Source organism: Sinohyriopsis cumingii, unplaced genomic scaffold (assembly GCF_028554795.1).
Source record: "Sinohyriopsis cumingii isolate HCF-2022 unplaced genomic scaffold, ASM2855479v2 utg002136l, whole genome shotgun sequence".
NCBI classification, from domain to species: Eukaryota; Metazoa; Mollusca; class Bivalvia; order Unionida; family Unionidae; genus Sinohyriopsis; species Sinohyriopsis cumingii.
The window spans coordinates 971,047-984,220 of NW_028316138.1; the positions used below are offsets into that span (position 1 = coordinate 971,047).

Consider the following 13,174-nt stretch of genomic DNA (forward strand, 5'->3'; position numbering starts at 1 on the left):
GTGTTGAATCTTGTCCATGATTTTGGAAGGGGTTAGTTCTGCAGGTCTGCTAAACTCGATCCAAACAGGGGATTTCAAACCGTCGTGATCTATGGATAGTGTCAATCTATCGTCTTCTTTGGGTTGACATTGTCGCTTGAGTGCGGTGAGCAAAGAATCCCACATCTCGGTGATGAACCCTTCTGCTTTCTCCAAGCGTACGTCGGCCTTGAAATCTTTAAACTTCACCGTGTAGGTGTAAGCCGTGGTTCTAAATTTTCTAGAGGAGCGCTTTTCCGTCTCTCGAATGGAATAGTATTTTTCAGGGTTGACTAAGGGTGACGAACTTGGTTTAGAGGTTTCAAATTCTGGTTCACTCATGTCCTCTTCAAAATCACTGGCATGAATTTGTGCCAAGATTTCAGCCCTGGTACGAGGCGATAGATCACGTTTCTGCCTCTTACTTTCTTCTTCTTCTTTCTTCTCGAATGAATGGGATCGTTTCATCTTGAGTGCAAAACGTCAAATGACTCAAGTTTAAACACCATAGACTAATTTATAGTCTTGGCAAACCAGCGTATATAAAAAGGGTGTGTGTCTTGTCCTTTCACTATTCATTTCACTCTCAAGCCGAGCACAACGATGGAAGAGACTACCCAGATGGAACGTTTCGTCAGAGCTTTGCGAGTGGTCATTAGAAAATTCTCTTCAGACAAGCCGACGGACTACTCTCCTTCCTTTCGAGATAAAAGTCAAGATACTTGCTATATCTGTCAGAAGAAAGGGCACTGGTCTTCAGAGTGTCCAGACCGTCAAAAAAGAACAAAAACAGGGACTAAAAGAGACAAAAGTCAAGATACCTGTTATTATTGTAAAGAAAAAGGACATTGGTCTCCAGATTGCCCAAAAAAGAAACAAGAGGAGTCAGAAGAAAAGAAGGATTCTTCAGAAGAAGAGAGGGATTCTTCGGAAAAAGAGAGGGATTCTTCAGAGGAAGAAGAGGAAGAAAGAAGACAATTCTATTTAAAAGAAGCAAAGAAACAGGAGAAGAAAAGAAGAAGGGAAGAAAATGAGGAAAAAACGGTGAAGAAATTCAAAAAACAGAGAGACTAAACAAGGAGAAAGAAGAAGTCAATGAACTTTTAATTAAAGTGTTCTGTGGTGAATTGTGAATTGGATTGTAAAAAAATGGATAAAAGAATACATGAATGATATAAGGTAAGTGTCTTTGAGTTTTGATTTTAAAATAAGAAGCTACACTCACGCACTCATACACAGACACGTACTATAAGGGTAAAATGGGTGGGGTTTATTTTTGAGTTATTGGCAAATTGAAATTGTATTTCTTTTCGAGAAATGTGGGTGGCCCTGAAAAGGGCCTTTTTATTTTAGTGTAGGGGTGAGTTTAACCAATCAACTTTAACTGCCTTAAGCCTTTGCCACGGCCAAGGCCTACTTCTGATGATTGGGTTGAAATCACTAAGGGTGGTACGACAGGCTTAGTCACAGGGTTGGCGTGTTTAGCTCGGGAAGGTCGTATTCTCTTCGGTCGTGATAAAGAAGTCTGATACATTTGTTTCAGACTTCTTAACTCCGCTAAAATGTCCAACAGTACCGTAGCCGTTTGATTTTCACCCTCTTGTTTCTTTGCTGCTACTTCTTCTTGCTGTTGTTGCTGTTGTTTTTTTCTTACCTCTTCTTGTTGCTGTTGCTGTTGCTGTAGGAGAAAAGCTTGTTCCGCTTCCTTTTGTCGTTGCATAAATTTCTCCAATTCTTCTTTCTGTCTCTGTCTAAAATTCTCCACTTGCGGTAATGAAGAAGGTAACGAAGGTTCCGGAACAAATTCTTGCGAGGTAAGAAAATCCACAAAATCCCAATGTACCTCTTCTGAAAGTAAGTCCGGGTTCCCTTGGGCAGTCTCCCCTGCTGGTGCACCCCAATGGATCGTTTTCTGAGTTTCCGTCATGTTGAATCACTGTCGCATAGATTGACTGTACACAAGCGCTAACGAATCTATATAGACCACGTGACGTCACAGACTGCTCTCTTCGGATTGGATGCGAGCTGACTGAATTTTGTAACGCGTGTTCGGATTGGTGAATGAATTCAATCCGTTTCAATCCTTCCTGTACCTATAAATAAGCGCAGTTCACTGCATTGATTCACTTGTTCTCGTCGCTTCAAGATGTGGACCGATGTGCAATCTTCTACGCTTGTGTCTTCCATGATGTTCCGGACGGACATGCTCATGTATGTCCGATCCAAGTGGACCGTTGTCCACAGGACAAACACCAGCCTGTGGATACGTAGGATCTACGTTGAAAGACAAGGATGCCTGAAAAGAGTGCTGATTTACGGACCAACAGTGAGACGTAGCCTAAGGACACGAAGAAGACCAATGAGGTACCATTTATGTTAATGAATACATTAACATAAACCCAAAGGCCCTTTTCAGGGCCAGCCATATTTCTCGAAAAGAGATAGCCTTTCCATTGCCTACCCCTTTTTTTAAAAAAAATTTAAAAAAAAAAATCCCATATTCAATTCCCCTTTGTCCCTAAACAATCCCCAAACTCTATTCCCCCATGTTAAATTCCCCTTGTACGTATATCGGCCCACAATTTTTTTCCATGTTAATTCCCCTTGTACGTATATTAACCCACGATTTTTCGCCATGTTAAATCCCCTTGTACGTATATTGACCCACGATTTTTCGCCATGTTAAATTTCCATTGTACGTATAGTGGCCCAGGGGTCTCCGTAATGCTAATTTCCATTGTACGTATAGTGGCCCACCTTACTACTTACCTACAACGTGAAGTCTAAAATAGCCCAGTCATTTTTAGGGTGAGCTAGTACATGCTACAGCAGAGAAAAACACACGTGATTATGCTTTTTCTACCGATAATAAAATATAAATCAATTAAGAAAGATACAAATTAAGAAAGTACACAATTTCAAAAATCAAACTGAAAAGAAAACTATGTAAGATCCAATACATTTTTATTAGATCTGTTAAATATGTTAAGGTAACCACTACAGTAAGCAAGCAATCAAGATAATCCGTTACAGTAAGCAAGCAATCAAGATAATCCGTTACAGGAAGCAAACAATCAAGATAATCCACTAAAACAAGTAGGCAATCAAGATAATCCGCTACAGTAAGCAGGCAATCAAGATAATACAATAGAATACCAGTTCAATTTAATTCAATAGTTTATTATCATAATCATGTACATGCTTTTAGAATACATATTACCAACATTACAAATATTGCCAGCTTATCAAACGCTATATGTGCAACTTGAAACATAAGCTCAAAATGGTAATTGCAAAAACTGATAAGGAGAGGATAGACAAATATAAACAATCGATTGAATTAATTACTACGAAAATAATAATCTATTTCCTGTTTAAATCCTTCATAAACAAATAAAGCTAGTTAACGCATTCTTTTCTTATTTCTAAAAATTAAAAAATGTTCTTGTGCACAGGTTTATTGTAGAAGTATTCTTGAATTAGGTTTCTACGCAAGCTATATACGCTAGGCATACTAAAATAAAATGGCGTTCATCTGGAATATCATGGTTGACACAGATCAGCAATATCTTTCACATCTATCGATTACATTGCTTCCAAATCTCCAAGTTTCAATTCTCAGATATAGGATAGTACTCGTAGTTTTGTCAATAGCCATGCAGACATCATGCGCGTATGTTACTGTTTTATATCGCGACAAGCACAGCATACAAACCGTGCACCTTTCCAATAGTACAAAAATCTTTAATTTCTTGATAATCAGAGGTAAATAAAAAATATTCATTAAGTGGTATTTTATAATATTACTGTTTGAAGTTGAAGTGTATCTTTCTATCTACCGTTTTGCAGAAGAGACAAGGAATAGTGCCAGACTGTCCAACAGAACAGTTAGGCAGACGAATTCAGTGATATTCAACAGAGGAATCTCCCGATCGAAGTTCAAGAGCATTCAGTTAAGTTTAGGAATTGTCTCCGGTAAATGAAACTATTACCTCTTGGATAAGAAATAATTTATTTTATCAAATATACCCTCTTATAAGTCAGTTCCAACTGCAACCAACATAGATTCTGATCTCACGTTTCTAACTTGCGTCGGCAGATCAGGGTATATATTCTTTGTTCTTCTGATTACTCCAAAAGAAATGCATTAACAGCAGGTCGATCTGGCTCTGCACCGTTGGACACGGTAACTACGACCTTCTGCACACTAGAATGAATGTATGCCACAACGAAGCGCCAAAAACAAAAGTCAAGCAGTTATATTTCACACTTCTATTTTATATTATTCTGTTGGGTTTTATTTTTTATTCATGGTCTTTGACAATTGAAAAGTGACTTTTTATTGACATTCGCACTAGGTCAATGTGTAAAATTATCATCTGTAAGGAAAATAATAGCTGTATATAATGATCATACATGTATATATATATATATATATATATATATATATATATATATATATATATATATATATATATATATATATATATATATATATATATACATCTGTGTGTGTTTGTGTAGGTTTGTTCAATGCTATTGAACAATCATTATTATTGTTATTATTATTATTATTACGACATTGTTAAATGGCAAATATTTTAGTAACTGTATTTTATAACATATTAACCTTTACATTTCAGGTTTTATAATCTGTTGGAGTCCGTATTTTATATACAACTTGCTGGAAGTTTTTGAAGTAGTAAAACCACATCGAATCAAGATCCCCATAATGATACTAGCGTATCTGAACAATGTTGCGAATCCCATTATATTTTTCATCTACCACCATACACTTGAAACTAGGCGGGAAAGAGCAACATCTTTGGAAACAACCCTCCTTAATAGCTCAACAAGCTCAACGATAAGGCTTCAGAGGTTGACAGAGGAGAAATTTTGTTAGGATGAGTATAACCTTTGTATTATCAAATAAAACTCTAGTTTATGAAAACACAATTAAGCTGTGCCGTAGATGTCGTGTTAGGAAAATTTGTATAGTGGAGGAGAAAGGCTGCCGCCCACGGTAAGGTAATAAAACTGAAATCAAAATTTAGGCATGATCTTGTCAGAATAATCTTAGAGACGTTGCAAAATCTAACGAGCAAACTTGTAAGATCCTATGACAAACAGCGCCATATAACTATTATGTAAATCTTCATAGTTTTATTTAATACTACTACTACTACTACTACTACTATTACTACTACTACTACTACTACTACTACTAATAGTAATAATAATAATAATGAGGACTTTGTATAGCACCTAATCGTTAGAAGCTCTAAGCGCTTTACAACATTAGACGACACCTACAAGATAAAAAACATATAATGATATGATTACAAAAACAAACACCATGAAATTAGAAAACATTTTAAAAAAAAAAAAAAAAGAAAACATGCTGAGAATATTTAAGGTAGGAAACATTATTAGGTCTTTAAGTTTGTTCTTGCAGTCGAAATAAGTGAGTTCTGAGAGCTCTCTTGAATGTAATCACTGTGTCTTTGTGTCTAAGTTCAGTGGGCAATTCATACGTTGCTGGACCCTGGTATGCAAAAGAACACTATCCATATGACTTTGTTTTCATAGTGGAAATATTGAGTATATGATTGTCAGAAGAGGAGCGTAAGTATCTTGCTGGCGTGTACACATGGGTGAGGTCGGATAGGTATGTTGGACTAGAGTCCGACAGTGAAACATAGCACAGAGAACAAATTTTGTGTTTGATTCTGGATCGAATGGATAGCCAGTGTAGGGTACAGAGCAGCGGGGAGGTGTGCTCTGATCGTGATACTCTAAGTATGATCCGAGCAGCTGTGTTTTTAACTTTTTGAAGTTTCTGGAGCAGATATTGAGATGAACCAGACAGAATTGAGTTACAATAGTCCAGTCTTGAAAGTACTAATGAACACACAAGTGTTTTAGTGGCATCAACTGAAAGATATTTGCGAATTGAACTGATGCGTCTCAGCTCAAGATATGCAGCCTTGAATATGTTCATGACATGTTGGTGCAATGTGAGAGTACTGTCCAGAGTAACACCTAGGTTTCGTACTGATTGTGTGAATTTAATGTTGGTGTTGCTGATATTTATTGTTTGAGGTAAAGGATGTGAATTAGAAAGTGTTTTTGTTGTGATCAGAATGGCCTCAGTTTTATCATCATTCATCTGCAGCTTGTTACATGTCATCCATGAATTCACATCAAAAATGCACCTCTGTACACGTTGGATGGTAGCATCAACTTCAGTTGGGTGGCTAGATTTGTATATTTGGGTGTCATCAGCGTACAATTGGTGAGACAATGGATGATGATCTATGACACTTGAGAGCGACTGAGTGTACAGAATGAAGAGAACAGGTCCAAGAATAAACCCCTGTGGAACACCACAACATAGATCAACTGGGTTGGAGTGTATTCCATTTGCAGATACAATTTGTGTCCTGTTGACCAAGTAGGACTTGAACCACAGTAAGGCTGTATCATGAATGCCAAATACATGCTGGAGACGGTGAAGTAATATCTCATGGTCTATTGTGTCAAATGCTGCAGAGAAATCAAGGAGGGTTAGGACTGTAATCTTTCCGCTATCCAACGCAGAGAGAATGTCATTAACTACTTTTAGAAGAGTAGTTTCAGTAGTGTGGCAAGGGCGATGTGCATATTGTACATTGCTAAAAAGACTGTTTGAATTTAGATGAGATACAAGCTGGGATAGAACAACCTTTTCTAAGATGTTTGATATGAATGGGAGATTAGAAACTGGGCAGTAGTTCTTTAAATCGTTATGGTCTAGTGTTGGTTTCTTCAGCAGAGGCTTTACAAGGGCAGTTTTGAAAAATGATGAGAATTCCCCAGATGAGAGAGAGGTATTAATGACATCAGTTAGTGAAGGCAATACTGGATCTAAGCACTCAAGCAGCAGTGATGTTGGAATTGGATCAAGTTCACATGACTTTGGTGCTTTCTTCATCAGGTTTGTACGTACGAAATCCATAGAGACAGGTTCAAATGCTGCTAATGGTTGCCTCTCAAATTCTGTATCCCAACTGTATGGTGACGACGAGTCAATTGAAATTGTGGTGTCAAGCTTATCTCTAATGGTTTGTACTTTGTCACGGAAGACATTTGCAAACATGTCTGGAAGGTCGACTGGAGAGAAGGTAGTTGGAAATGGTGTTGATTTGTTCCTTAACATTAGCTTGTTAGTAATCTCGAAGAGCTCTTTGCAGCTGGAACTTTCCATGAGCTTAGTAGTGTAGTGGGCTGATTTCGATACATGGACTATATTTGTGACATTCTTCTTAGCGGCTTCATAGATTTGCTTACGAATAGTGAATCTGGTGGAAAGCCAAAGCCTCTCAGTTTTACGGCGGTCTCTTTTAGCAGTGCGAAGCTGGTCCCTAACACTGTTATACCATGGATAACACTTTTGAATTGATACTCTGCACTTGGTAGCTGGTGCAAGTTTGTCAAGCAATGAACGCAGGCAGTTATCGAGTTGTTTTGCTGTAGGAGGTAAGCAAGTTGATGGGTTAGCTTGGATATCGTGCATTAGTTTGGTTCTATTTATCATACGGAGGTTTCTCTTAGTAGCAGATAAAGGTGGGGGGTTATGGTCTGATATGTCAAGATGACACATATTGCAGAGATGATCTGATGCAACTTCATGGTATACCAGGGAGGACCGTAGAATGTTATCATCAGGTCTATGAAGAATCCAGTCTAAAATGTGACCATTTTTATGGGTGGGTTGGTTAACTGACTGTTTGAGGTTGAAAACATTAATGGAATCTATGCGTTTTGTTGTATTTGGGTTTCCGAGACAGTCAAAGTGAAAGTTGAAATCTCCAAGAATAATCAGGTTGCCACCTGTCGAATCTCCATATTCCAGGAAATTCGGAAACTGCTCCAAAGAGAGAGAGAGAGAGAGAGAGAGAGAGAGTCAGCCAGCGAAACGAAGACTTCTACAAATCACCATGTTGTTTTAACTTGATTTATTTTGAAAGATGCCAGAACCTACAAAAAGGTCTTTTTTAAGATATGTGACTCATTTCAAAACCATTAGTCAAATTAGTCTAGCAAAATAGAAGCAAGTTTTACCGTATACATGTATGCACAATTGGTCAGGTACTTGATTTTGCTATTATTGACTATATTGAAAAGACACAGAGTAATTGAGCATATAAGGTTTCATTTTCAGTCTGAATATATATATATATATATATATATATATATATATATATATATATATATATATATATATATATATATATATATATATTTATATATATATATATATATATATATATATATATATATACATACATACATACATACATATCATGTTCATTAGCTGCTGCTGTCCATTCATAGACAAATATGTCTTCACTGTACTGTCTTGTAGACATATGATGTACATCAAATTATGTCCTTTCATATACAAATGTGTCTTTATTGTACTGTCTTGTAAATATATGATGTACATTGGCTTCTGTCCATTTCTAGACAAATGTGTCTTCACTGTACTGTTTTGTACGTATCTGATGTGTGTTCTTTCATTGAAAAATCAGTAATTACTGACGGGGTGGTTGTGGAGTGGATGGGGCAGTGGCTTCGGGCGCAAGAAGTCTTGGGGCAGCAAAACGACGGGCGTCAGAGGTCCTGTGGCACCAGAACCCCTGCGCGCCTTCATAGTTGCCCCGTACGCCATTTACCATTAGGACGCAACTGAGACAAATCTGTCTTAACCGTACCGTCGAGTATAGATATCTGATATACTGTAAGCTTATGTCCATGCATACATCAATCTGTCTTCAGTGTACCGTCGTGTATGTATTAATGTGTATTGAATTTACATTGTTTATTAGTGTTTTTTTATTTTATTTATTACATGCTATGTATAATTGTATTAGGACAGAACTTTTTGGTAAAAGTAATAATATTAAAATTTTCTCTAAATTGTATTAAAAGTATTTGTTTTCATTACATTTTATTGAAAGTAATTTTCCATTAAAATATAGTGAGATTAAATTCATTTATTTCCGTATTGCAATTATATACCATTTAATAAAGATTGCGCCCTTGTGAGCAAAAGGCAAAATTCTCTTGTACCATACATTTCCCTTGTATCATAAAGTCAGCAAAAAACTACAGTCGGTAGGTCGTGTAGATAGAGAAACTAAACAAATTCTAAAGATTTTTTCTAAATGGGTAAATGAGCTGATCTGGCAAAATTGTCTATTTAATGACGCACATAGACCCAGACGAAAGTCTTTAAGAAACGATGGAGCCTCACTTTGAGATTCTGGCGATTTACAAGAACAAGACATATGACCATGTTTGGCTACATCCTAAGAAACTGTATATAAAATGCGTCGGACCTGAGGACGCAACAGTCCATTCGTCGGAATCTCAAAGCGGCTTCTATCGTTACAGTTAAGATTATGGTCTATGTACAATTTTTTATATAGTATAAGGATCTTTTGTGTTAAGATGTTAATCTAACATCGGTACGTTGCAACATTGGATTATTTTAATATTTCTTCACTATTCTTTAATATAATGTATTGGAAAATTTAATTGTTTGAAGAACTTATATGTACTTGTAATTATATTATTGATTATAGTTTTTAAAATATACACCTATTAAATGATTGAGGTATTAGTCTGAAATATTGAATTTTAGATTCTTTTGCTATCGTGAATTTATTCGATATTTAGTTATCTGTATTATATTTTAAAAGGTAGAAATTATACAGATGTATGATGTTGGTAAGTGAAGGAATATCGTAGGTTTATATGTATCTCTTATATCATTAATTTAAGTTTATGCAGATTGATATTGGAATGTAATTTTATTTGTTGAGTATTTCAATAAAGTCAGTCCATTCGTCGGAATCTCAAAGAGGCTTGTATCGTTACAGCGATTACCGTACATCCCGCTTGCCATGTTCCCAGATGTAGCCGTATCTACACCGTTATCAGTGACACCCTCTTTCAAGAGAGCCTGGAACTGGATCTCTCTCTCTCTCTCTCTCTCACACACACACGCACACGCACACACACCCACACACACACCCCATGGGCAATAACATTCCTTAACTGATGTGTAATTCCTTCTCATTGCAACAAATGAGAAGAAGGTTATGAGAAAAAAAAATCTTTTCATAACAATTGCATTTTGGACGTGACCTTGTCTAAATTCCCAGTTCATTTTATATCTGACATGAATCATTGTTTCGGTTTTGTCAACATGTTTATCGCAATCTGAGTCCATAACATTATAAATTCTCCATGAAATACCGCGTCTGTCTGTTGTTTGCTATCTTTTTTATTATAATTTTACTAATATATCTTCTAATTAAATCTTAGATTTTATCTTGTAAATATTTGGAACCTTCCAGAAAGGAAATTTTTATTAGATAATAGTTTTCTTTAGGAAATGCTAATTGTGAACTGAGGTCAAATGGAGGACTGTATGAACTTGTTTATCTAGAAATTATTCATTCGCGCTGTAATATCTGAACATAACCAGTTGTTTTATTGATGTGTCAAGTATTTCGTTTATGCTGAAATTTATGTATTCAAATCATTTAATTTAAAGTATTGATCTCTTGAAAAACCAAGTGCAAAAAATATCATTCTTAGAAAAAGAGAATTTGATTTATAGTGGCATTAAAGTAATGGCATATTCTTGGATTGTATTATTGTGATTCAGCAAATTAATGTTGGAATATCAATGCACCACGGGCTTTTGTTACATCAATACTTTCAGCGTTTGATATATTTTTGGAATACCACTAAAGTTTATTCAGAACTTAATCATTAGGACCTGTTTTAGAAATTCTTGAATTAGCTGGGATTTATTTCGCAATACCGTAAGCTTGTTTAAAATTTTTTCTCTTTGTGGTATAGGGAAATAAATTGTTTGTTTAATTTACAAAACTTGATGGTTTCCGTACTTTTATGCTACTATATGTACGACCACAGAGTTGTTGCAATACATTTGATGTAATTTAGCTCTTGTCCATTCAAAACAAACACACACACACACACGCGCGCGATTGTGCTGCCGTCTGCCAAACAGTCACATTTTATTTCTTGTCATGTCGAATTATCTCATCCTGGCTGCATACAATTTCTTTCGCCATAATATCAGTTGTACACATGATACTAATATCATGTTATTTAACTTCTGCCAATAAGATATTCCTTTGCAATAAGTGCTATTCAGGATTGCAAACTTACTTGCAATTTATTCTGGGATGCATCATGGGTTTCTTGAACATAATGGTTGTCGGCAAACTTCAGATTTTACATAGATTTTTTCGATGTTTACACTGTTTACTTCGTTCATGAAGAAACCGAGCCGCACATGCCTAATGTGTATCAAGAAGACGTGATTTGACCGAGTCTTACTTGAATCAGCTGGTTCCCTAGGAAAATGCATTTTCATTGCAACTTTGTATACTTTTCAAAGTACGTACAAATATCGTGTCACTGTTCTGATTATGTTTCAGCCATTCATAAGTCTCATTCCACAAATGCTAAAATGTCATTTTTCTTGCCTTATCATAATATCTCTTGTTTCCACCCAACACAGAGTTTTTCAAATCATCAGCTGCTTTTCTTTTTTCCCCCCTTTTTGCAGGACGTGAATTAATTTCGTTTACTGCACGCTGCAACACACTTTACCAATCACTCGAGCATACGTGTTATTGTGACCAAACAGGACCGTTCACACCGCTCCGGTGGCTTACTGGTTAGAGCGTCCTCCTCGGACGCAGGAAGTCGTGGGTTCGATCCCCGGCTGAGCCATACCAAAGACTTATAAAAATGGTACAAACAGCTGCTTCGTAAGGCGCTCAGTATTAAGAGAATAGTGTTAGGACTGGTCGGCCTGGTGTCAGGATAATAAGACTGGGTGGGACATCATGCTACATGTCTGCGGCATGATGCCTCATTGCTAGTCATCACTATAAACTGCCACACTGCACACATCGTAGCGATATGACTCACACACACACACACACACACACACACACAGAACCGCACACACCTTGTGACTCAGCCAATCAAACTTTCTCTTTCCAACACAGTCACTTCGTGATCAATAAACCGTCCACTGATGCGTTATTGTTGTTGTTGTTGTTGTAGGGTTTAACGCCATCTTTCAGCACAAGATAGACTATACATGGCGGCCACTATTTATAGTGGAGGAAGAACCCGGAAAAAGCTCAGAAAGAACCACCGACCCACGAGAAGCTACTGGAAAGCTTTCTCACATACCCAGAATCTAACCCAAACAGACAGAGGAAAGATGGCAGTGATCCGTAACGGTTAGCACTTTAGACCACTTGGCCACTCGGGGCCCCTCCACCGATGCGAAGAAGATTGTTACATTGCATTTTTGGTGACGTATTTTGTTGTGTACTGAACAAGTAGGAAATTTTAGAGCAGGCTGTCACGGGTGATGAAGGAGCAAAGCGGATTGTTTGCCCATGGTTTGCGGTGAGGCATTTAAATATATTTGGTAATTCTTCATTACATGCTCAGCCGATAACAGATTCATTCCATAAAGAAAAATCGTTTACAAAGATACGATGCATTTTGAAAAAAGAAACAGTAGAATTAAAACTCCATTACTGGTAAATTGCAACACGCTCTTCTGCAGACTAAAGTTACAGTATTCTTATATTAAAAATCTGTCTTCAAAATGTTCAAGCAGTTGGTATTTAATTTGTGTATCTACATGTGTGACTTGTAAAGGAAGAGTGTTTCACGAGAGAGAGAGAGAGAGAGAGAGAGAGAGAGATTTGAATGATACTAATTAATATTAGATATTCAATAATGCGTTGTGTTGTTATCGCTTAATCCTTTTGTTGATGAAAGATAATAACACGTATTTGTTGAATGTGTCAGTGAGAATGGATCGGTGCGATACAAAGCAAATATAGTCCACGATTTGAAAGCTTTGCTAAAAGACGGCAAAGTTAGTAATTTGAGTAAATCTGAAGATAATGCACCAGATAAATAAGAAATCCTGCAATAAAACGACGTTTGAATAATATTTACAATGCAAACAACAAAACAAAAAGAGAATAAATAACAAGCAAAATAAAAACCCTGAAAGAAACGAAACAAAGAAACAATG

The 13,174-nt window shown here is 36.6% G+C and overlaps 1 protein-coding gene across 3 annotated transcripts in view; it reads left to right on the forward strand.

Annotated features, from left to right (window-relative positions):
* The window catches only part of LOC149771053 (cardioacceleratory peptide receptor-like), a 56,030-nt gene extending 46,105 nt beyond the window's left edge, over positions 1–9,925 (forward strand). For 2 of the 3 annotated variants that reach the window (XM_089948900.1, XM_089948899.1), the window contains exons 7-8: positions 3,868–3,993; positions 4,662–9,925. In XM_089948900.1, the coding sequence (XP_089805026.1) occupies positions 3,868–3,993; positions 4,662–4,921 (386 nt within the window). In that variant the 3' untranslated portion in view covers positions 4,922–9,925. The remainder of the gene's footprint in view (positions 1–3,867; positions 3,994–4,661) is intronic. The other variant, XM_089948901.1, reaches the window with a different exon arrangement.
* The last annotated feature ends 3,249 nt before the right edge of the window (positions 9,926–13,174 follow it).